This window comes from Scyliorhinus canicula, chromosome 25 (assembly GCF_902713615.1).
Source record: "Scyliorhinus canicula chromosome 25, sScyCan1.1, whole genome shotgun sequence".
Classification (NCBI taxonomy): Eukaryota; Metazoa; Chordata; class Chondrichthyes; order Carcharhiniformes; family Scyliorhinidae; genus Scyliorhinus; species Scyliorhinus canicula.
Window position 1 is genome coordinate 19,675,410 of NC_052170.1, and position 27,107 is coordinate 19,702,516.

The 27,107-nt window shown below is 52.9% G+C and overlaps 1 protein-coding gene across 2 annotated transcripts in view; it reads left to right on the forward strand.

Annotated features, from left to right (window-relative positions):
- The first annotated feature begins 1,625 nt into the window (after nucleotides 1–1,625).
- LOC119957171 (procollagen galactosyltransferase 1-like) overlaps nucleotides 1,626–27,107 on the forward strand; it is a 45,384-nt gene continuing 19,902 nt past the window's right edge. The window contains exons 1-7 of one of the 2 annotated variants that reach the window (XM_038784960.1): nucleotides 1,626–1,731; nucleotides 4,414–4,531; nucleotides 7,168–7,302; nucleotides 9,762–9,966; nucleotides 11,416–11,535; nucleotides 13,204–13,280; nucleotides 13,724–13,830. In XM_038784960.1, coding sequence (XP_038640888.1) covers nucleotides 1,718–1,731; nucleotides 4,414–4,531; nucleotides 7,168–7,302; nucleotides 9,762–9,966; nucleotides 11,416–11,535; nucleotides 13,204–13,280; nucleotides 13,724–13,830 — 776 coding nt within the window. In that variant the 5' untranslated portion in view covers nucleotides 1,626–1,717. Of the gene's footprint in view, nucleotides 1,732–4,405; nucleotides 4,532–7,167; nucleotides 7,303–9,761; nucleotides 9,967–11,415; nucleotides 11,536–13,203; nucleotides 13,281–13,723; nucleotides 13,831–27,107 lie in introns of both variants that reach the window. The other variant, XM_038784961.1, reaches the window with a different exon arrangement.

Sequence of the window (27,107 nt, forward strand, 5' to 3'; positions counted from 1 at the left end):
ACAGTCCAAAGATGTGCCGTTATAGGTGGATTGGCCGCACTAAATTGCCCCTTAGTGTCCAAAAGGTAAGGCGGGGTTGCTGGGTTATGGAGATTGGGTGGAGGTGTTGGCCTTAAGTAGGGTCCTCTTTCCAAGGGCCAGTGCAGATTCGATGGGCCGAATGGCCTCCTTCAGCACTGTAAATTCCATGATTCTAATTGCTAATTCGGTCTGGGCTGAACAGGCTGAGCATGGGCCTTCACCCCACATTGGACAGGAATCTCCACTCTCATGGTAGCACAGTGGTTAGCACTGTTGCTTCCTGCGCCAGGGTCCCAGGTTCAATTCCGGCTTGGGTCACTGTGCGGAGTCTGCGCGTTCTCCCCGTGTGTGCGTGGGTTTCCTCCGGGTGCTCCGGTTTCCTCCCACAAGTCCCGAAAGACGTGCTTGTTGGGTGAATTGGACATTCTGAATTCTCCCTCTGGTGACCCGAACAGGTGCCGCAATGTGGCGACTAGGTAACTTCATTGCAGTGTTAATGTAAGACTACTTGTGACACTAATAAAGATTATTATTATAAGAGTGGTTAGTACTGCTGCCTCACGGCGCCGAGGTCGCAGGGTCACTGTCCGTGTGGTTTGCACATTCTTCCCGTGTTTGCCTGGGTTACACCCCCACAACCCAAAGATGCGCAGTGTTGGTGGATTGGCCACACTAAATTGCCCCTTAATTAGAAAAAATAATTGGGTACTCTAAATTAATTTTTTTTAAAACAAGAGTATAATACCGTAACAGCCTCCCCGAACAGGCGCCGGAATGTGGTGACTAGGGGCTTTTCACAGTAACTTCATTTGAAGCCTACTTGTGACAATAAGCGATTTTCATTTCATTTTCATTAATAACTAGGAAGTTCAATTAAGTGGGGCGACTAGAGAAACAGGAATTTAACAGAAGATAGAGCAGAAAGTGTGCAAAATCATGAAGAATTTTAACAAAGTAAGGAAGTAGAATGTTTCTATTGATAACAAAGTCAGTAATCAAAGGGTACAGCTTTACGGTACCTGGCAAAGGATCAAAGGATTCAGAAGTAAGAGGGAACTGATGTGATCTGGAATGTGCTGCTTGATGGTGCGATTTAACTGGTTTAGCACACTGGGCTAAATCACTGGCTTTGAAAGCAGACCAAGGCAGGCCAGCAGCACGGTTCGATTCCCGTACCAGCCTTCCCGAACAGGCGCCGGAATGTGGCGACTAGGGGCTTTTCACAGTAACTTCATTGAAGCCTACTCGTGACAATAAGCGATTTTCATTTCATTTGGAATATTGTGTACAATTCTGGTCGCCACACTTAAGGTTGATGTACCTAGTGTCCTTGGGAACATTGAAACTACAACCTCACTCAACCTGCAGCACCAAAACAAAAACGATCTGCTCATTTACCAGTGCTGTGCGTGGGACACGATGGTGTATGAATTGTCCTCTTGTGGTTCTCTATTATAAAGCAATGGGTTACACATCGTCCGTGCTGCTTTGGATGTGAAAGGCACCATCTGCAAGAGGGTCAGTTTGACGGTTGGGGAAGACTCTGCTGTGCACAGTGATTTGAGGTTTATTACGTTTCTGCTCTTCTCCTTTCTGCAGGGTAGCCACAGACCACAATGTGGATAATACCACAGCGGTGCTGAGGGAGTGGCTGGTCAACGTACAAGGACTCTACCATTCTGTCGAGTGGAGACCCATGGATGAGCCAAAGTGAGTTACCGCTGCTGGCTGCAGCCCAGGACGTGTCATCCCTTTCGAATTGGGCAGTCCCTTTTCACGGTCATTCTCGGGGTAATAGCTGTCCCCACCTTCATCAGGCATTGGCGGGCTGTGAATACGGAGCTGCTTGCCAGTTTGAGAGCCATTTGGCCCTGACATGTCTCACGGAGAGCCTGTTTGAGATGAGTTGTTGCTTTAATAATGAATAGCAACAGTGAGAAGAGATTCCCCCTCAATCAGGAAGCAGATACTCTGCACATTTATACAGTGTGAAGCTGTCCCCATTCTCTATGGCAGCCAGTGTTCTGTTACAGTGACACTAATATTTGCTTTTATTGCTAGTGTTTGAGTGGGTACGCACTCCCCATATTCAGTGACTTGAATGAACCCGTTGGACGGCACAGTAGCACAGTGGTTAGCACTGTTGCTGCACAGCGCCGGTATCCCAGGTTCGATTCCCGGCTTGGGTCACTGTCTGTGTGGAGTCTGCACGTTCTCCCCGTGTCTGCGTGGGTTTCCTCCGGGTGCTCCGATTTCCTCTTGGACATCCTGAATTCTCCCTCCGTGTACCTGAACAGGTGCTGGAGTGTGGTGACTAGGGGCTTTTCACAGTAACTTCATTGCAGTGTTAATGTAAGCCTACTTGTGACAATAAAGATTATTATTATACTTTGGGCACTGTGATCTCAGTGAATATTTGGATTTCATGTGTCAGGCACTCGATTCAATAACCTCCTTAAGTAAGGGGGAAGGTAAAACGTGTCCAGTGAAAGAGCAGTCTTGTTGGGGCATTTTTCCACATTGAAGGAGTGGTAACAAATGCTTTATGTTACTGATGGCTTTCCCTATATTGTCTTCGCTGGAGGATGAGTGAGTGCGGGGCCCCAGATTGCAGCAGTGTAGGCTCCATGCTGAACTCGTGGCTAAGCAGGGCGAGATACAAATGACAGAATTGGGTCGGCCATTGTCCTTTCTGCTGTTCTGTTTTTCCTTAACCTGTGGACGAGGCTGCACTCACTCTCAGCTCTACTCCCCATCTCGAGTTGCCTGCTTGTTGAGCCTCTGCAGCCGCTTGCTTCTGCTGTGATTGTGTTGGGTGAGGGATTCCAGTGCATGAAACCAGCGACGGGGGTGCGCTGAGTGGAACTGTTGACAGTGGCCAGAGTGGGAGTGAATTGTGCCTTTTATTGCAAAGGGGAATTGAATACAAGAGTAGGGACGTTATGCTTCTGTTATATTGGGCACCGGTGAGACCACATCTGGAGTATTGTGTGCAGTATTGGTCTCGTTATTTAAAGAAGGACGTAAATGCATTGGAATCAGTTTAGAGATGGTTTACTAGACTAATTCCAGAAATGTGCGGGTTGCCTTATTAGGGAAGGTCGGAGAGGCCAGGCTTGTATCTGCTGGAGTTTATAATAATCATAGTAATCTTCACTGTCACAAGTAGGTTTGCATTAACACTGCAGTGAAGCTACTGTGAAAAGCCCCTAGTCGCCACATTCCGCCGCCTGTTCGGGTACACAGAGGGAGAATTCAGAATGTCCAATTCACTCAACAGCACAGCTGGGATTCTCCAATAATGGGGTTCTGTCCCCACGCCGGCGTGAAAAGTGGCGCCAACCACTCCGGCGTCAACGGTCCCCGATAATGGGGAATGCTCCCCTTCCTAGGGGGCCAGGTTGCCGCTGGAGTTGTCCCCGCAGCTCCAGCCGGCGTGGAACGGCCCGCGGGGGTTCGCGCATGCGGGGAACAGCCGACGTATTTCCCCGCATGTGCGGGGTTTCCTTCCTCCGCGTCTGCCCCCGGGCAATGTGGCGGAGCCCAACAGGGGCCCCGCACAGAGTAAAATAGACCCCCATGGATCCAGCCCACCTGCCGATTGGTAGGTCCCAATCGCGGGCCAGGCCACCATACCCCCCACCCACCCAGGGTCAGACCCATGTGGGACCTGAGTAACCCACGCCGACGGAACTCGGCCAAACTTGGCCCATCGGGGCCCAGAGACTCTCCCCGGGTGGGGGGGGGGGGGGGGGGGGCTGTCAATGGCCCACCCCCACCGGCGTGGCGGAAACCCCGCCAGCGCCGGAGAATGGGGGAGCCGGCGGCGCCCGGGGATTCTCCCAACGAATCCCGGCCCACATCTTTTCAGGACTTGGAGGAAACCGGAGCACCCGGAGGAAACCCACGCAGACACGGGAAGGACGTGCAGACTCCGCACAGACAGTGACCCAAGCCGGGATTCGAACCCAGGTCTCTGGCTCTGTGAAGCAATGCACTGTGCTACCGTGCCGCCCTTTTAGAAGAGTAAGACGAAACTAGGGGTCACTCTTTGGAAAATAACGGTGCAGCCACATTTAAGACCGGGATGAAAAAAGTTTTTTCTCTCCGAGGACCTTTGGAAGCAGCACCTTTGAATATATTTAATGTAGCAGTGGATAGATTCGTGATAAGTAAGGGGTGGCAGGAATGTGAAGCTGAGGTTAAAATGAGATTGTCCATCGCGGGTTAGGCTCGAGGGGCTGAGTGGCCAATCCCTGCCCCTATTTGGTCTGTCTAATAGGGTGGTTGTGGATGAGAGGGGAGAAATCGATCAGCTGCTTGTCTTGGTGTGACGCTGGTGCTGTGCTGGATACTGACGTCCCGTGTTTCCTTTGCACTGTTGGATTTCAGATCCTATTTTGATGAAATGGGGCCCAAACATTGGTCCGACTCTCGATACGAGCATGTGATGAAGCTGAGACAAGCGGCGCTGAACTCGGCCAGGGATCGGTGGGCCGATTATATTTTGGTAAGGGCAGCACTGTTTGGGCAGAGTTTCTCTGCGCAAAGCGTTTAATTAGCTGTGAAGATTACTTTGGCGTCTTATTGGTTGGGAATGCACAACGTCTGGGATCATTCGTCAGGCAATTCATTGAGTGGGCAGCCTGTTGGTTTGGGCAATGCGGCGTTTGATCTGGACCTCGGACACGCGTGTCAGTCAGAGTTCAGTGGGTAGTGCTGCCGTCTCTGAGTGAGAAGGCCGAGGGTTTGAGTCCCAGTCTAGAGCATAGAATCTCGGCTGACGCATCCAGTGCAGTACTGAGCGCGTGCTGCACTGCCGGAGGGGCCTGCTTACGGAAGAGATAATAATCCAAAGCTCTGTCTGCCCTCTCGGGTAAGCGTGATAGAAATTGCAGCACTGTTTGAAGAGGAGCCGGAGAGGTGTTGTGGCCAATGTTTTATCGCTCAACCAGCGACACTGAAACAGGTCATCCGGTCAGTTCCGTTCAGCACAGGGCTAAATCGCTGGCTTTGAAAGCAGACCAAGGCAGGCCAGCTGCACGGTTCAATTCCCGTACCAGCCTCCCCGGACAGGCGCCGGAATGTGGCGACTAGGGGCTTTTCACAGTAACTTCATTTGAAGCCTACTCGTGACAATAAGCGATTTTCATTTCATCACGTTGCTGGGTGTGTGTGGGAGCTGGCTCTGTGCACATTGGCTCCAGCGTCTCGTACATTACAACAACGGCCAGGCTTCAGAAGTGCTTCATTGGCAGTAAAAACACTTTGGGGTGATCTGGGGCAGTGAAAGGTGCTATGGGAATGCAATCTCTGCGACAGACCCTATTATCGAGGGGGGGGATCGGTAGGTGTGAGGTGTCCCTTTAAAGTTGGGTGGGTGGGTGCGGATGGAGGAGTCTAATTAGTATAGGAACACAGGACTTCAGGGGACGAGTAGGCCATTCAGCCCCTCGAGTCTGTTCCGCCATTCATTAAGATCATGGCTGGTCTGGTTGTGGTCGCAACTGGTCCCAATTGCCTTCCTCTCGGACTCCCTTGCCTGTCAGAAATGTGTCTGCTTCTGTCTTGGGTAAATTCAATGACCCAGACTCCCACCCTTCGAGAGAAAGTAAGTTTTTATCGCCTCCACCTTAAACAGAGGGCCTCTTATTCCTGAACCGTGGGCTGCGTGGACTGTGGCGGAAGAGGCGCAATCGCGCCGGGCCTGCAGCTGAGGGTCGGCTGACGCCCAGAATTTGTGCGGCCAGCATTTGTTACCCATTCCTAGTCGCCTTGCAACTGAGGGGCTCGCTCGGCCATTTCAGAGGGCAACCACATCGCCGTGGTGGGATTTGAACCCCCCCCCCCCATCCCCAGAGTATTAACCTTGGGCCTTCTGGAGACCGGCCCAGTGACATGCTGCCCAGCCACCTCCTCCTAAACAGGACCTCTGAGAACAGTTCCCAGAGAATTGCCAGCCTGGAACTGAGCGTAACCTCTCCCTCTTGGAGCGGTACGGCGGCACAGCGGTTAGCACTGTTGCTACACAGCGCCAGGGAACGAGGTTCGATTCCCGGCTTGGGTCACTGTGCGGATTCTGCACGTTCTCCTCCCCCCCCCCCCCCCCGTGTCTGCGTGGGTTTCCTCCGGGTGCTCCGGTTTCCTCCCACAAGTCCGTAAATGTGGCGGTTGGGTGCGTTGGCCACGCTAAACTGTCCAAAAAGGTTAGGTTACGGGGATAGGGTGGAAGGTGAGGGCGCTCTTCGCAAGGGCCGGTGCAGACTTGATGGGCTGAATGGCCTCCTTCTAGATAGATAGAGAAATACAGCACAGAACAGGCCCTTCGGCCCACGATGTTGCGCCAAAGTTTTGTCCTAGGTTAATCATAGAATTTTGGACGCTACGGGCAATTTATCATGGCCAATCCACCTGCACATCTTTGGACTGTGGGAGGAAACCGGAGCACCCGGAGGAAACCCACGCACACACGGGGAGGATGTGCAGACTCCACACAGACAGTGACCCAGCCGGGAATCGAACCTGGGACCCTGGAGCTGTGAAGCGATTGTGCTAACCACTATGCTACCGTGCTGCCCTTCTGCACTGTAAATTCTATGATTCTTGTGCCAGCGCAGCTCCAGGGTAACCGCCGGGGTTGATCGGATCGACCGAGAGATCCTCTTCTTAAAATCAGAGGCAGACTGTTCAGGGCGATGCCAGGGAGCACTTGCTCACATGCAAGGGTAGTGGAAATTTGCAGGGAGGGGGTCAATTGAAAATTTCAACACTGAGAGTGAGAGTTCTTGGTAGAGCAAAGTTATTAACGATTATGGGATGTGGGTAGGCAAATATAGTTTGAGAAACCACGATTATTCTGTATGGCAGCACAGTACGGGAGGCTGAACGGTAGTCTCCTGTCCCTATGTACATAATAACACCCTGTCATTCACATTTTTAAGGAACCCAAGCCAAGTCTGCTTCTCAGTTACAGGGCCTCCCAGTTACCTCTGCGCAGTCTCCACTCTCCTCGTGCTCAGAGGGGTTGGCAGGTGACCTGCGCCCCAGAGCCCACCTTGCCTGAGCGCAGTCTCCGTTGGCCCCAGTCTCCGGGTGGCGATCGGGTTTCTGACCCTGCTGCTCACCAATGCTTTGCTTCTGTTTCAGTTTCTAGACACAGACAACTTCCTGATCAACCCGGACACCCTAAACCTTCTTATTGCGGAGAATAAAACCGTTGTTGCCCCGATGTTGGACTCTCGCTCGGCATATTCCAATTTCTGGTGTGGAATGACCTCCGAGGTAAGTCAGGAACAGCTTTCTTTCGCAACTCCTATTTCCTGCATCAGTTTTTTCAGTTTTCTTAACTAATGGCCCTGAATACTCTCAAATTCTCAGCAGAGTTTATAATGATCGCTTTGCTTCCAGTCCTCGGTAACCCCACTTTACTTTTGGCCCAACATCAGTATCAAAGCCTTCATCTGCCTTGTCCAGATTCTCCACAGCTCTCTCTGTCTCTCTCTCTGTCTGTCTGTCTCTCTCTCCCTCTGAATCTCCCTCTCTCTCTCCATCTCTCTGTCTGCCTCTCTCTCTCTTTCTCTCCCTCTCTGTCCCTCTCCATCTCTCTGTCTGTCTCTCTCTCTCTCTTTGTCTGTCTCTCTCTCTCTCTTTGTCTGTCTGTCTCTCTCTCTCTGAATCTCCCTCTCTCTCCCCCTCTCCACCTCTCTGTGTCTCTCTCTCTTTGTCTGTCTCTCTGAATCTCCCTCTCTCTCTCCCTCTCCATCTCTCTGTCTCTCTCTCTCTCTTTGTCTGTCTGTCTCTCTGAATCTCCCTCTCCCTCTCCATCTCTCTGTCTCTCTCTCTTTGCCTGTCTGTCTCTCTCTCTCTGAATCTCCCCCTCTCTCTCTCTCTGTCTGTCACTCTCTCTGTCTATCACTCTCTCTGTCTGTCACTCTCTCTGTCTGTCACTCTCTCTGTCTGTCACTCTCTCTGTCTGTCACTCTCTCTGTCTGTCACTCTCTCTGTCTGTCACTCTCTCTGTCTGTCACTCTCTCTGTCTGTCACTCTCTCTGTCTGTCACTCTCTCTGTCTGTCACTCTCTCTGTCTGTCACTCTCTCTGTCTGTCACTCTCTCTGTCTGTCACTCTCTCTGTCTGTCACTCTCTCTGTCTGTCACTCTCTCTGTCTGTCACTCTCTCTGTCTGTCACTCTCTCTGTCTGTCACTCTCTCTGTCTGTCACTCTCTCTGTCTGTCACTCTCTCTGTCTGTCACTCTCTCTGTCTGTCACTCTCTCTGTCTGTCACTCTCTCTGTCTGTCACTCTCTCTGTCTGTCACTCTCTCTGTCTGTCACTCTCTCTGTCTGTCACTCTCTCTGTCTGTCACTCTCTCTGTCTGTCACTCTCTCTGTCTGTCACTCTGTCTGTCACTCTCTCTGTCTGTCACTCTCTCTGTCTGTCACTCTCTCTGTCTGTCACTCTCTGTCACTCTGTCTGTCTCACTCTCTCTGTCTGTCTCTCTCTCTCTGTCTGTCTCTCTCTCTCTGTCTGTCTCTCTCTCTCTGTCTGTCTCTCTCTCTCTGTCTGTCTCTCTCTCTCTGTCTGTCTCTCTCTCTCTGTCTGTCGCTCCCTCTCTCTGTCTCTCTCTCCGTCTCTCCCCCCTCTCTCCGTCTCTCCCTCTCTCCCTCTCTCCGTCTCTCCGTCTCTCCCTCTCTCCGTCTCTCCCTCTCTCCGTCTCTCCCTCTCTCCGTCTCTCCCTCTCTCCGTCTCTCCCTCTCTCCCTCTTTCTGTGTCTGTCATCGCCGTGCTCCAGCCCTGTACTAGGCTGTCATCGCCGTGCTCCAGCCCTGTACCAACCTGGCATCGCCGTGCTCCAGCCCTGTACCAGACTGGCATCGCCGTGCTCCAGCCCTGTACCAGACTGGCATCGCCGTTCTCCAGCCCTGTACCAACCTGGCATCGCCGTGCTCCAGCCCTGTGCCAGACTGGCATCGCCGTGCTCCAGCCCTGTACCAGACTGGCATCGCCGTGCTCCAGCCCTGTACCAGACTGGCATCGCCGTTCTCCAGCCCTGTACCAACCTGGCATCGCCGTGCTCCAGCCCTGTGCCAGACTGGCATCGCCATGCTCCAGCCCTGTGCCAGACTGGCATCGCCGTGCTCCAGCCCTGTACCAACCTGGCATCGCCTTGCTCCAGCCCTGTGCCAGACTGGCATCGCCGTGCTCCAGCCCTGTGCCAGACTGGCATCGCCGTGCTCCAGCCCTGTGCCAGGCTGGCATCGCCGTGCTCCAGCCCTGTGCCAGCCTGGCATCGCCGTGCTCCAGCCCTGTGCCAGACTGGCATCGCCGTGCTCCAGCCCTGTGCCAGACTGGCATCGCCGTGCTCCAGCCCTGTGCCAGGCTGGCATCGCCGTGCTCCAGCCCTATACCAACCTGGCATCGCCGTGCTCCAGTCCTGTGCCAGGCTGGCATCGCCGTGCTCCAGCCCTGTGCCAGGCTGGCATCGCCATGCTCCAGCCCTGTACCAGGCTGGCATCGCCGTGCTCCAGCCCTGTACCAGGCTGGCATCGCCGTGCTCCAGCCCTGTACCAGGCTGGCATCGCCGTGCTCCAGCCCTGTACCAAACTTCTATATTGCACGTAAACCCATTCCTCACCGTGCCATGGTGTATGTGGCTGACACCCTTGACAACACAGCGTCCTTTGCTCTCTGTATTGATATTTGAAGTTGTGTTGCGCAGTAATTTACTTCCTTTGCTCGGCAGGGTTACTACAAGAGGACGCCAGCCTATGTCCCCATCCGGAAACGGGACCGACTTGGCTGCTTCCCGGTGGTCATGGTCCACTCCACGATGCTGATCGACCTCCGCAAAGAGGCCTCCAAGCAGCTGGCGTTTTACCCTCCGCACCCAGACTACACCTGGTCTTTCGACGACATCATTGTCTTTGCGTTTTCATGCCGGCAAGCAGGTGAGCAGCAAGATCCAACCCGCTGTGCGTGACTTCGAGTGCGTGGAGCTGTGGAGGGGCGTGGGCTGCTCAGGATATTCAATCCCGGTCTGACTCTGTGGCTGTACAACAAGACTCCTCAATTAAACAATCCCTTAATTCCCCCACGCTCAAGAGTACACAAGCCTTTTGCATTCAAATAGTTCGTTTAGAAGTACAGAACTTGAGTATTGCTGAAAAGAGATGCATGTTGTCGAAGCTTTGTGCCTGGCACTCATCAGGACATTCCATTCCAAATCCTAAAGGGAACAACAATTCATCTTGCACGCAAAGATAGGTTGGCAGTTAGGGGAAACGCTGGCCTAGCCAGCGACGCCCACATCCCGTAGAATTAATTTTAAAATTGGACTCTTGATTGGTGGGGCGTTGCCATGGTGAATGCACCAGGGAACAGTTAATTGCCAAGCTTTGACAGCATGTCGTTTTATTCAGCGATAGCTTTTTCTTATTTCCTTGAATGAAGGAGGTGACTGTTGCCCCTGACCTTCACCGCATCTTACTAGAAGGACTGTGGTGAAACGGTAACGAGGCATCTTTGGGGAAGTTGGCTTACTGCTGCCGAAGTGCCACTGAGCTTGGTTTTTAAAGTGACAGGAACAGGTTGGAGGCCATTCGGTCCTTCTTGCCTGTTCTGTCCTTCACTCAGATCGTGGCTGATGTGTGTCTCGACTCCCATTTGTCCTTCCTTTGCTACAAAACCCTTGTCTGACAAAAATCTTGTCAATCTGGTTTTTAATTTGACCCACCCCCAAACCAGCCTCCATAACTTTCTGGGAAGAGCTTCCTGTTCGCAAATTGGCCGTCGCGTTTCCTACATAACAGCAGTGATTGCACTTTGAAAGTACTTTATTTGCCTTATTTTGCCTTTTGGAGTGTCCTGAGCTCACGAAAGGCGCTATAGAAATGCAAGTTATTGTTTTATCACATGCACACATATCATGTGTTACCATCGTGACAATATGCCGAACTTCGGCACGTATCTTGTGCGGCCCTCGTGCACGCACTTAATTGACGCCCGTGGATTTTATATTCTACCCACCAACGTGGCGGGAGATGGTTAGCACTGCTACCTCTCGGCACCAGGGACCCGGGTTCGTTTCCGGCCTCGGGTGACTGTGAGCGGAGTCTGCGCGTCCTCCCCGTGTCTGCGTGGGTTTCCTCCGGGTGCTGCGGTTTCCTCCCGCAGTCCAAAGATGTGCAGGCTGGGTGGATTGGCCATGATCAATTGCCCCTAAGTGTCCAACGGTTAGGCGGGGTAAGAGGGATAGGGCGGGGGATTGGACCCTTTCGGAGGGTCGGTGCAGACTCGATGGGCCAAATGGCCTCCTTCTGCACTGTAGGGATTCTATGAATGTCCCTTGCAGGGGAGAATGGAGCTGCAATAATGCAAATGGTTTGCTTCTATTTCAGGGGTCCAGATGTATATCTGTAACAAAGAACACTATGGGTTCCTGCAGGTGCCACTGAAATCAACCAGCACCATGCAGGATGAAGTGGATAGCTTCATTCATATGCACCTGGAGGTTATGGGTAAGTGACACAAAGTGGAATTATCTGCAGCATCACGGGGTGATGGTTCTGACTCGATGTCCGTGGCCACACTGCCTGATTTGTTCATTCTCAGCTCCAGGTCAAATCGGGCAGCACGGTAGCATGGTGGTTAGCATCAATGCTTCACAGCGCCAGGGTCCCAGGTTCGATTCCCGGCTGGGTCACTGTCTGTGCGGAGTCTGCACGTCCTCCCCGTGTGTGCGTGGGTTTCCTCCGGGTGCTCCTGTTTCCTCCCACAGTCCAAAGATGTGCGGGTTAGGTGGATTGGCCATGATAAATTGCCCGTAGTGTCCTAAAAAGTAAGGTTAGGGGGGGGGGGGGGTTGTTGGGTTACGGGTATAGGGTGGATACGTGGGTTTGAGTAGAGTGATCATTGCTCGGCACAACATCGAGGGCCGAAGGGCCTGTTCTGTGCTGTACTGTTCTATGTTCATGTTGCGGCTGTGTCCACCTTTCTTTCTTCCCTCCCGGAATGTGGACCGCTGACATTTGTTGCCCATTCCTAATTGCCCTGGAACTGAGCCATCTCTGGAGTCAGCCAAGTTGCCGCGGGTCCGGAGTCACTTGTAGGCCAGACACGGGTAATGGCGGCAGATTTCCTTCCCGTTAGCGAACCGGGTGGGCTCTCACAATCGATGATCGTTGCCATGTTCGCCATTACTGAGACCCGCTTTACAATTCCAGATTTCTTTTTTTTTTAATTTAGAGTTACCCGATTTATTTTTTCCCAATTAAGGGGCAATTCAGCGTGGCCAATCCACCTACCCTGCACGTCTTTTGGGTTGTGGGGGGGGGCGAAACCTAGGGCAGCATGGTAGCATTGTGGCTAGCACAATCGCTTCACAGCTCCAGGGTCCCAGGTTCGATTCCCGGCTGGGTCACTGTCTGTGCGGAGTCTGCACGTCCTCCCCGTGTCTGCGTGGGTTTCCTCCGGGTGCTCCGGTTTCCTCCCACAGTCCAAAGATGTGCAGGTTAGGTGGATTGGCCATGATAAATTGCCCTTAGTGTCCAAAATTGCCCTTAGTGTTGGGTGGGGTTACTGGGTTATGGGGATAGGGTGGAGGTGTTAACCTTGGGTAGGGTGCGCTTTCCAGGAGCCGGTGCAGACTCGATGGGCCGAATGGCCTCCTTCTGCACTGTAAATTCTATGTCTAAGACACGGGGAGAATGTGCAAACTCCACGCGGACAGTGACCCGGACCCGGGATCGAACCCGGGACCTCGGCGCCGTGAGGCAGCAGTGCTTGTGCTCACTCCGCGTCGGTGAGATATCCTGTGGTAACTGGGTGACACGGTGGTGAACACTGCTACCTCACAGTGCCAGGGACCCAGGTTTGATCCTGGCCTCTGGTGACTGTGCGGAGTCTGTACATCCTCTTGTGTCTGCGTGGGTTTCCTCCGGGTGCTACGGTTTCCTCCCACAGTCCAAAGATGTGCAGGTTAGGTGGATTGGCCACGATCAATTGCCCCTTAGTGACCAGGGACGTACAGATTAGCTGGTATTAACGGGGATAGGGCAGGAGACTGGACCTCGGTTAGGGTGCTCTTTCAGAGGGCTAGTGCATCCTCGATGGGCCTAATGGCCTCCTCCTGCACTGTAGGGATTCTATGAATGCTCCATGTTGTGACGCCCGTGTTTATATTTCAGTGAACCATCCCCCCTTGGAGCCATCCAAGTACCTCTCTGTGACACCAAAGTACCCGGATAAGATGGGCTTCGACGAGGTAAGACCTTATTCGATGTTGCTCTTGGGGCGCGTGAACGTTGTCAGCAGAGCTGGCGTTTGTGGGCCGTCCCTTTGCCCTGAGAAGGTACTGATTCCCCTGAGCTGCCTGCAGCCCTTTTATTGCGGGTGTGCAGCTAGAGGTCTCAGGGTTTTGACACCCCCCCCCCCCGGTCTCGGCCATGTGTGTGTCCCAAGTTGAGAAGACGGGGGAACCCAGAGGCGGGTTCTCACAACATTGCAGCCTTTGCACTCGTCGGTTGTCGAGGCTTCAGGGGCCACCTCTAATTGAAGGGCCTCCCGTTTCTGGATCACTGCCTTGTTGACCAAGCATCCACTTTCTTCTGGGCAGACTGGAATGATTGACGGTGAGCATATCTGTCTGATTGGAAGCTTACCACCTGATTATTCAATTCGAAACGTCTCCTGCCAATTGTCTTCCAGATTTTCCTGATTAACTTGAAGCGTCGCCCAGATAGGAGAACGCGAATGCTCCGCTCTCTATACGAGCAGGAGATAGCGTGTAAAGTCATCGATGCAGTCGATGGAAGGTAAGCTGACACAACGTGTGAGACACAGTTACTGCTGCTTATGTTAACTTTGGCGTAGAACCTCGGGAGTACTGTGCACAACTTTGGTCTCCATATTGCAAAAAAGGATGTAGAGGCGCTGGAGAAGGCGCAATAGAAACTACATTTATAAAGGTGAGAGCAGAGCTGAAAGGCTACCTGGAAAACTGGAGCAAGATAAGACCGAGAGCTGGTCTGGTCTCTGAGGATATGAAAGGTTTTGAGGCAGTGAAAATGTTTCCAAAACGAGAGGCCATAAATAGGCGTATTTAAGGAGAAAAGCAGGATAAATATGAGGGAGGGGCGGCACGGTGGCGCTGTGGGTTAGCCCTGCTGCCTCACGGCGCCGAGGTCCCAGGTTCGATCCCGGCTCTGGGTCACTGTCCGTGTGGAGTTTGCACATTCTCCCCGTGTCTGCGTGGGTTTCATCCTCACAACCCAAAAGATGTTCAGGGTAGGTGGATTGGCCATGCTAAATTGTCCCTTAATTGGGAAAAAATTAATTGGGTACTCTAAATTAGACAGAATAAATCTGGTACAGCTACAATATTAGCGATAAGGGAAGGTGCAAAGATGGCGGCCATCTCTTGTGTTGAAAGGCAGCTCACACTGCGCACCATACTACGCTCAGCTCACACTGCGCACCATACTACGCTCAGCTCACACTGCGCACCATACTACTCTCAGCTCACACTGCACACCATACTACTCTCAGCTCACACTGCGCACCATACTACTCTCAGCTCACACTGTGCACCATACTACTCTCAGCTCACACTGCGCACCATACTACTGACTCAGCTCACACTGCGCACCATACTACACTCAGCTCACACTGCGCACCATACTACTCTCAGCTCACACTGCGCACCATACTACTCTCAGCTCACACTGCGCACCATACTACTCTCAGCTCACACTGCGCACCATACTACTCTCAGCTCACACTGCGCACCATACTACTCTCAGCTCACACTGCGCACCATACTACTCTCAGCTCACACTGCACACCATACTACTCTCAGCTCACACTGCGCACCATACTACTCTCAGCTCACACTGCACACCATACTACTCTCAGCTCACACTGCGCACCATACTACTCTCAGCTCACACTGCGCACCATACTACTCTCAGCTCACACTGCGCACCATACTACACTCAGCTCACACTGCGCACCATACTACTCTCAGCTCACACTGCGCACCATACTACACTCAGCTCACACTGCGCACCATACTACTCTCAGCTCACACTGCCCACCATACTACTCTCAGCTCACACTGCGCACCATACTACTCTCAGCTCACACTGCACACCATACTACTCTCAGCTCACACTGCGCACCATACTACTCTCAGCTCACACTGCGCACCATACTACTCTCAGCTCACACTGCGCACCATACTACTCTCAGCTCACACTGCTCACCATACTACTCTCAGCTCACACTGCGCACCATACTACTGACTCAGCTCACACTGCGCACCATACTACTCTCAGCTCACACTGCGCACCATACTACTCTCAGCTCACACTGCGCACCATACTACTGACTCAGCTCACACTGCGCACCATACTACTCTCAGCTCACACTGCGCACCATACTACTCTCAGCTCACACTGCGCACCATACTACTCTCAGCTCACACTGCGCACCATACTACTCTCAGCTCACACTGCGCACCATACTACTGACTCAGCTCACACTGCGCACCATACTACTCTCAGCTCACACTGCGCACCATACTACTGACTCAGCTCACACTGCGCACCATACTACTCTCAGCTCACACTGCGCACCATACTACTCTCAGCTCACACTGCACACCATACTACTCTCAGCTTACACTGCGCACCATACTACTCTCAGCTTACACTGCGCACCATACTACTCTCAGCTCACACTGCGCACCATACTACTGACTCAGTTTACACTGCGCACCATACTACTGACTCAGCTCACACTGCGCACCATACTACTCTCAGCTCACACTGTACTACTGACTCAGCTCACACTGCGCACCATACTACTCTCAGCTCACACTGCGCACCATACTACTGACTCAGCTCACACTGCGCACCATACTACTCTCAGCTCACACTGCGCACCATACTACTCTCAGCTCACACTGCACACCATACTACACTCAGCTCACACTGCGCACCATACTACTCTCAGCTCACACTGAGCACCATACTACTCTCAGCTCACACTGCGCACCATACTACTCTCAGCTCACACTGCGCACCATACTACTCTCAGCTCACACTGCGCACCATACTACTGACTCAGCTCACACTGCGCACCATACTACTCTCAGCTCACACTGCGCACCATACTACTCTCAGCTCACACTGCGCACCATACTACTCTCAGCTCACACTGCGCACCATACTACTCTCAGCTCACACTGCGCACCATACTACTCTCAGCTCACACTGCGCACCATACTACTCTCAGCTCACACTGCGCACCATACTACTCTCAGCTCACACTGCGCACCATACTACTCTCAGCTCACACTGCGCACCATACTACTCTCAGCTCACACTGCACACCATACTACTCTCAGCTAACACTGCACACCATACTACTCTCAGCTCACACTGCGCACCATACTACTCTCAGCTCACACTGCGCACCATACTACTGACTCAGCTCACACTGCGCACCATACTACTCTCAGCTCACACTGCTCACCATACTACTCTCAGCTCACACTGCGCACCATACTACTCTCAGCTCACACTGCGCACCATACTACTCTCAGCTCACACTGCGCACCATACTACTCTCAGCTCACACTGCGCACCATACTACTCTCAGCTCACACTGCGCACCATACTACTGACTCAGCTCACACTGCGCACCATACTACTGACTCAGCTCACACTGCGCACCATACTACACTCAGCTCACACTGCGCACCATACTACTCTCAGCTCACACTGCGCACCATACTACTCTCAGCTCACACTGCGCACCATACTACTCTCAGCTCACACTGCGCACCATACTACTCTCAGCTCACACTGCGCACCATACTACTCTCAGCTCACACTGCGCACCATACTACTCTCAGCTCACACTGCGCACCATACTACTCTCAGCTCACACTGCGCACCATACTACTCTCAGCTCACACTGCGCACCATACTACTCTCAGCTCACACTGCGCACCATACTACTCTCAGCTTACACTGCGCACCATACTACTCTCAGCTTACACTGCGCACCATACTACTCTCAGCTCACACTGCTCACCATACTACTCTCAGCTCACACTGAGCACCTTACTACTCTCAGCTCACACTGCGCACCATACTACTCTCAGCTCACACTGCACACCATACTACTCTCAGCTCACACTGCGCACCATACTACTCTCAGCTCACACTGCACACCATACTACTCTCAGCTCACACTGCGCACCATACTACTCTCAGCTCACACTGCGCACCATACTACTCTCAGCTCACACTGCGCACCATACTACTCTCAGCTCACACTGCGCACCATACTACTCTCAGCTCACACTGCGCACCATACTACTCTCAGCTCACACTGCGCACCATACTACTCTCAGCTCACACTGCGCACCATACTACTCTCAGCTCACACTGCGCACCATACTACTCTCAGCTCACACTGCGCACCATACTACTCTCAGCTCACACTGCGCACCATACTACTCTCAGCTCACACTGCACACCATACTACTCTCAGCTCACACTGCACACCATACTACTCTCAGCTCACACTGCGCACCATACTACTCTCAGCTCACACTGCGCACCATACTACTCTCAGCTCACACTGCGCACCATACTACTCTCAGCTCACACTGCGCACCATACTACTGACTCAGCTCACACTGCGCACCATACTACTGACTCAGCTCACACTGCGCACCATACTACTCTCAGCTCACACTGCGCACCATACTACTCTCAGCTCACACTGCGCACCATACTACTCTCAGCTCACACTGCGCACCATACTACTGACTCAGCTCACACTGCGCACCATACTACTCTCAGCTCACACTGCGCACCATACTACTCTCAGCTCACACTGCGCACCATACTACTCTCAGCTCACACTGCGCACCATACTACTCTCAGCTCACACTGCACACCATACTACTGACTCAGCTCACTCTGCGCACCATACTACTCTCAGCTCACACTGCGCACCATACTACTCTCAGCTCACACTGTGCACCATACTACTCTCAGCTCACACTGCGCACCATACTACTCTCAGCTCACACTGCGCACCATACTACTCTCAGCTCACACTGCACACCATACTACTCTCAGCTCACACTGCACACCATACTACTCTCAGCTCACACTGAGCACCATACTACTCTCAGCTCACACTGCGCACCATACTACTCTCAGCTCACACTGCACACCATACTACTCTCAGCTCACACTGCGCACCATACTACTGACTCAGCTCACACTGCGCACCATACTACTCTCAGCTCACACTGCACACCATACTACTCTCAGCTCACACTGCGCACCATACTACTCTCAGCTCACACTGCACACCATACTACTCTCAGCTCACACTGCGCACCATACTACTGACTCAGCTCACACTGCGCACCATACTACTCTCAGCTCACACTGCGCACCATACTACTGACTCAGCTCACACTGCGCACCATACTACTCTCAGCTCACACTGTGCACCATACTACTGACTCAGCTCACACTGCGCACCATACTACTCTCAGCTCACACTGCGCACCATACTACACTCAGCTCACACTGCGCACCATACTACTCTCAGCTCACACTGCGCACCGTACTACTCTCAGCTCACACTGCGCACCATACTACTCTCAGCTCACACTGCGCACCATACTACTCTCAGCTCACACTGCGCACCATACTACTCTCAGCTCACACTGCACACCATACTACTGACTCAGCTCACACTGCGCACCATACTACTCTCAGCTCACACTACGCACCATACTACTCTCAGCTCACACTGCGCACCATACTACTGACTCAGCTCACACTGCGCACCATACTACTCTCAGCTCACACTGCGCACCATACTACTCTCAGCTCACACTGCACACCATACTACTCTCAGCTCACACTGCGCACCATACTACTCTCAGCTCACACTGCGCACCATACTACTCTCAGCTCACACTGCGCACCATACTACTCTCAGCTCACACTGCGCACCATACTACTCTCAGCTCACACTGCGCAAATTACTACTGACTCAGCTCACACTGCGCACCGTACTACTCTCAGCTCACACTGCGCACCATACTACTCTCAGCTCACACTGCGCACCATACTACTCTCAGCTCACACTGCGCACCATACTACTCTCAGCTCACACTGCGCACCATACTACTCTCAGCTCACACTGCGCACCATACTACTCTCAGCTCACACTGCGCACCATACTACTCTCAGCTCACACTGCGCACCATACTACTGACTCAGCTCACACTGCGCACCATACTACTCTCAGCTCACACTGCGCACCATACTACTGACTCAGCTCACACTGCGCACCATACTACTCTCAGCTCACACTGCGCACCATACTACTGACTCAGCTCACACTGCGCACCATACTACTCTCAGCTCACACTGCGCACCATACTACTCTCAGCTCACACTGCGCACCATACTACTCTCAGCTCACACTGCGCACCATACTACTGACTCAGCTCACACTGCGCACCATACTACTGACTCAGCTCACACTGCGCACCATACTACTCTCAGCTCACACTGCGCACCATACTACTCTCAGCTCACACTGCGCACCATACTACTCTCAGCTCACACTGCACACCATACTACTGACTCAGCTCACACTGCGCACCATACTACTGACTCAGCTCACACTGCGCACCATACTACTCTCAGCTCACACTGCACACCATACTACTCTCAGCTCACACTGCACACCATACTACTGACTCAGCTCACACTGCGCACCATACTACTCTCAGCTCACACTGCGCACCATACTACTGACTCAGCTCACACTGCGCACCATACTACTGACTCAGCTCACACTGCGCACCATACTACTGACTCAGCTCACACTGCGCACCATACTACTCTCAGTTCACACTGCGCACCATACTACTCTCAGCTCACACTGCGCACCATACTACTCTCAGCTCACACTGCGCACCATACTACTCTCAGCTTACACTGCGCACCATACTACTCTCAGCTCACACTGCGCACCATACTACTCTCAGCTCACACTGCGCACCATACTACTCTCAGCTCACACTGCGCACCGTACTACTCTCAGCTCACACTGCTCACCGTACTACTCTCAGCTCACACTGCGCACCATACTACTCTCAGCTCACACTGCGCACCATACTACTGACTCAGCTCACACTGCGCACCATACTACTGACTCAGCTCACACTGCGCACCATACTACTCTCAGCTCACACTGCGCACCATACTACTCTCAGCTCACACTGCGCACCATACTACTCTCAGCTCACACTGCACACCATACTACTCTCAGCTCACACTGCGCACCATACTACTCTCAGCTCACACTGCACACCATACTACTCTCAGCTCACACTGCGCACCATACTACTGACTCAGCTCACACTGCACACCATACTACTCTCAGCTCACACTGCGCACCATACTACTCTCAGCTCACACTGCGCACCATACTACTCTCAGCTCACACTGCGCACCATACTACTCTCAGCTCACACTGCGCACCATTCTACTGACTCAGCTCACACTGCGCACCATACTACTGACTCAGCTCACACTGCGCACCATACTACTCTCAGCTCACACTGCGCACCATACTACTCTCAGCTCACACTGCGCACCATACTACTGACTCAGCTCACACTGCACACCATACTACTCTCAGCTCACACTGCTCACCATACTACTCTCAGCTCTCACTGCGCACCATACTACTCTCAGCTCACACTGCGCACCATACTACTCTCAGCTCACACTGCGCACCATACTACTCTCAGCTCACACTGCGCACCATACTACTCTCAGCTCACACTGCGCACCATACTACTCTCAGCTTACACTGCGCACCATACTACTGACTCAGCTCACACTGCGCACCATACTACTCTCAGCTCACACTGCGCACCATACTACTCTCAGCTCACACTGCGCACCATACTACTCTCAGCTCACACTGCGCACCATACTACTCTCAGCTCACACTGCGCACCATACTACTCTCAGCTCACACTGCGCACCATACTACTGACTCAGCTCACACTGCGCACCATACTACTCTCAGCTCACACTGCGCACCATACTACTGACTCAGCTCACACTGCGCACCATACTACTCTCAGCTCACACTGCGCACCATACTACTCTCAGCTCACACTGCACACCATACTACTCTCAGCTCACACTGCGCACCATACTACACTCAGCTCACACTGCGCACCATACTACTCTCAGCTCACACTGCGCACCATACTACTCTCAGCTCACACTGCGCACCATACTACTCTCAGCTCACACTGCGCACCATACTACTCTCAGCTCACACTGCGCACCATACTACTGACTCAGCTCACACTGCGCACCATACTACTCTCAGCTCACACTGCGCACCATACTACTCTCAGCTCACACTGCGCACCATACTACTCTCAGCTCACACTGCGCACCATACTACTGACTCAGCTCACACTGCGCACCATACTACTGACTCAGCTCACACTGCGCACCATACTACTCTCAGCTCACACTGCACACCATACTACTCTCAGCTCACACTGCGCACCATACTACTCTCAGCTCACACTGCGCACCATACTACTCTCAGCTCACACTGCGCACCATACTACTCTCAGCTCACACTGCGCACCATACTACTGACTCAGCTCACACTGCGCACCATACTACTCTCAGCTCACACTGCGCACCATACTACTCTCAGCTCACACTGCACACCATACTACTCTCAGCTCACACAGCGCACCATACTACTCTCAGCTCACACTGCGCACCATACTACTCTCAGCTCACACTGCGCACCATACTGCTCTCAGCTCACACTGCGCACCATACTACTCTCAGCTCACACTGCACACCATACTACTGACTCAGCTCACACTGCACACCATACTACTGACTCAGCTCACACTGCGCGCCATACTACTCTCAGCTCACACTGCGCACCATACTACTGACTCAGCTCACACTGCGCACCATACTACTCTCAGCTTACACTGCGCACCATACTACTCTCAGCTCACACTGCGCACCATACTACTCTCAGCTCACACTGCGCACCATACTACTCTCAGCTCACACTGCGCACCATACTACTCTCAGCTCACACTGCGCACCATACTACTCTCAGCTCACACTGCGCACCGTACTACTCTCAGCTCACACTGCGCACCGTACTACTCTCAGCTCACACTGCGCACCATACTACACTCAGCTCACACTGCGCACCATACTACTCTCAGCTCACACTGCGCACCATACTACTCTCAGCTCACACTGCGCACCATACTACTGACTCAGCTCACACTGCGCACCATACTACTCTCAGCTCACACTGCGCACCATACTACTCTCAGCTCACACTGCGCACCATACTACTCTCAGCTCACACTGCGCACCATACTACTCTCAGCTCACACTGCGCACCATACTACTCTCAGCTCACACTGCGCACCATACTACTCTCAGCTCACACTGCGCACCATACTACTCTCAGCTCACACTGCGCACCATACTACTCTCAGCTCACACTGCGCACCATACTACTCTCAGCTCACACTGCGCACCATACTACTCTCAGCTCACACTGCGCACCATACTACTGACTCAGCTCACACTGCGCACCATACTACTCTCAGCTCACACTGCGCACCATACTACACTCAGCTCACACTGCGCACCATACTACTCTCAGCTCACACTGCGCACCATACTACTCTCAGCTCACACTGCACACCATACTACTGACTCAGCTCACACTGCGCACCATACTACTCTCAGCTCACACTGCGCACCATACTACTCTCAGCTTACACTGCGCACCATACTACTCTCAGCTTACACTGCGCACCATACTACTCTCAGCTCACACTGCGCACCATACTACTCTCAGCTCACACTGCGCACCATACTACTCTCAGCTCACACTGCGCACCATACTACTCTCAGCTCACACTGCGCACCATACTACTCTCAGCTCACACTGCGCACCATACTACTCTCAGCTCACACTGCTCACCATACTACTGACTCAGCTCACACTGCGCACCATACTACTGACTCAGCTCACACTGCGCACCATACTACTCTCAGCTCACACTGCGCACCATACTACTGACTCAGCTCACACTGCGCACCATACTACTCTCAGCTCACACTGCGCACCATACTACTCTCAGCTCACACTGCGCACCATACTACTCTCAGCTCACACTGCGCACCATACTACTGACTCAGCTCACACTGCGCACCGTACTACTCTCAGCTCACACTGCGCACCATACTACTCTCAGCTCACACTGCGCACCATACTACTCTCAGCTCACACTGCTCACCATACTACTGACTCAGCTCACACTGCGCACCATACTACTGACTCAGCTCACACTGCGCACCATACTACTCTCAGCTCACACTGCGCACCATACTACTGACTCAGCTCACACTGCGCACCATACTACTCTCAGCTCACACTGCGCACCATACTACTCTCAGCTCACACTGCACACCATACTACTCTCAGCTCACACTGCGCACCATACTACTGACTCAGCTCACACAGCGCACCATACTACTCTCAGCTCACACTGCGCACCATACTACTCTCAGCTCACACTGCGCACCATACTACTCTCAGCTCACACTGAGCACCATACTACTCTCAGCTCACACTGCGCACCATACTACTCTCAGCTCACACTGCGCACCATACTACTGACTCAGCTCACACTGCGCACCATACTACTCTCAGCTCACACTGCGCACCATACTACTCTCAGCTCACACTGCGCACCATACTACTCTCAGCTCACACTGCGCACCGTACTACTCTCAGCTCACACTGCACACCATACTACTCTCAGCTCACACTGCGCACCATACTACTCTCAGCTCACACTGCGCACCATACTACTGACTCAGCTCACACTGCGCACCGTACTACTCTCAGCTCACACTGCACACCATACTACTCTCAGCTCACACTGAGCACCATACTACTCTCAGCTCACACTGCGCACCATACTACTGACTCAGCTCACACTGCGCACCGTACTACTCTCAGCTCACACTGCGCACCATACTACTCTCAGCTCACACTGCGCACCATAGTACTCTCAGCTCACACTGCGCACCATACTACTCTCAGCTCACACTGCGCACCATACTACTCTCAGCTCACACTGCGCACCATACTACTCTCAGCTCACACTGCGCACCATACTACTCTCAGCTCACACTGCTCACCATACTACTGACTCAGCTCACACTGCGCACCATACTACTGACTCAGCTCACACTGCGCACCATACTACTCTCAGCTCACACTGCGCACCATACTACTGACTCAGCTCACACTGCGCACCATACTACTCTCAGCTCACACTGCGCACCATACTACTCTCAGCTCACACTGCGCACCATACTACTCTCAGCTCACACTGCGCACCATACTACTGACTCAGCTCACACTGCGCACCGTACTACTCTCAGCTCACACTGCGCACCATACTACTCTCAGCTCACACTGCGCACCATACTACTCTCAGCTCACACTGCTCACCATACTACTGACTCAGCTCACACTGCGCACCATACTACTGACTCAGCTCACACTGCGCACCATACTACTCTCAGCTCACACTGCGCACCATACTACTGACTCAGCTCACACTGCGCACCATACTACTCTCAGCTCACACTGCGCACCATACTACTCTCAGCTCACACTGCGCACCATACTACTCTCAGCTCACACTGCGCACCATACTACTGACTCAGCTCACACTGCGCACCGTACTACTCTCAGCTCACACTGCACACCATACTACTCTCAGCTCACACTGAGCACCATACTACTCTCAGCTCACACTGCGCACCATACTACTCTCAGCTCACACTGCGCACCATACTACTCTCAGCTCACACTGCGCACCATACTACTCTCAGCTCACACTGCGCACCATACTACTCACTCAGCTCACACTGCGCACCATACTACTCTCAGCTCACACTGCGCACCATACTACTCTCAGCTCACACTGCACACCATACTACTCTCAGCTTACACTGCGCACCATACTACACTCAGCTTACACTGCGCACCATACTACTCTCAGCTCACACTGCGCACCATACTACTCTCAGCTCACACTGCGCACCATACTACTCTCAGCTCACACTGCGCACCATACTACTCTCAGCTCACACTGCGCACCATACTACTCTCAGCTCACACTGCGCACCATACTACTCTCAGCTCACACTGCGCACCATACTACTCTCAGCTCACACTGCGCACCATACTACTCTCAGCTCACACTGCGCACCATACTACTGACTCAGCTCACACTGCGCACCGTACTACACTCAGCTCACACTGCACACCATACTACTCTCAGCTCACACTGCGCACCATACTACTCTCAGCTCACACTGCGCACCATACTACTCTCTGCTCACACTGCGCACCATACTACTCTCAGCTCACACTGCGCACCATACTACTCTCTGCTCACACTGCGCACCATACTACTCTCTGCTCACACTGCGCACCATACTACTCTCAGCTCACACTGCGCACCATACTACTCACTCAGCTCACACTGCGCACCATACTACTCTCAGCTCACACTGCGCACCATACTACTCTCAGCTCACACTGCACACCATACTACTCTCAGCTCACACTGCGCACCATACTACTCTCAGCTCACACTGCGCACCATACTACTCTCAGCTCACACTGCGCACCATACTACTCTCAGCTCACACTGCGCACCATACTACTCTCAGCTCACACTGCGCACCATACTACTCTCAGCTCACACTGCGCACCATACTACACTCAGCTCACACTGCGCACCATACTACTCTCAGCTCACACTGCGCACCATACTACTCTCAGCTCACACTGCGCACCATACTACACTCAGCTCACACTGCGCACCATACTACTCTCAGCTCACACTGCGCACCATACTACTCTCAGCTCACACTGCGCACCATACTACTCTCAGCTCACACTGCGCACCATACTACTCTCAGCTCACACTGCGCACCATACTACTCTCAGCTCACACTGCGCACCATACTACTCTCAGCTCACACTGCGCACCATACTACTCTCAGCTCACACTGCGCACCATACTACTCTCAGCTCACACTGCACACCATACTACTCTCAGCTCACACTGCGCACCATACTACTCTCAGCTCACACTGCGCACCATACTACTCTCAGCTCACACTGCGCACCATACTACTCTCAGCTCACACTGCGCACCATACTACTCTCAGCTCACACTGCGCACCATACTACTCTCAGCTCACACTGCGCACCATACTACTGACTCAGCTCACACTGCGCACCATACTACTCTCAGCTCACACTGCGCACCATACTACTCTCAGCTCACACTGCGCACCATACTACTCTCAGCTCACACTGCACACCATACTACTGTCAGCTCACACTGCGCACCATACTACTGACTCAGCTCACACTGCGCACCATACTACTGCCTCAGCTCACACTGCGCACCATACTACTGACTCAGCTCACACTGCGCACCATACTACTCTCAGCTCACACTGCGCACCATACTACTCTCAGCTCACACTGCGCACCATACTACTCTCAGCTCACACTGCGCACCATACTACTCTCAGCTCACACTGCGCACCATACTACTCTCAGCTCACACTGCGCACCATACTACTCTCAGCTCACACTGCGCACCATACTACTCTCAGCTCACACTGCGCACCATACTACTCTCAGCTCACACTGCGCACCATACTACTGTCAGCTCACACTGCACACCATACTACTCTCAGCTCACACTGCGCACCATACTACTCTCAGCTCACACTGCGCACCAACTACTATGACTCAGCTCACACTGCGCACCATACTACTCTCAGCTCACCTGCGCACCATACTACTCTCCTCACACTGCGCACCATACTACTCTCCTCTCACTGCGCACCTA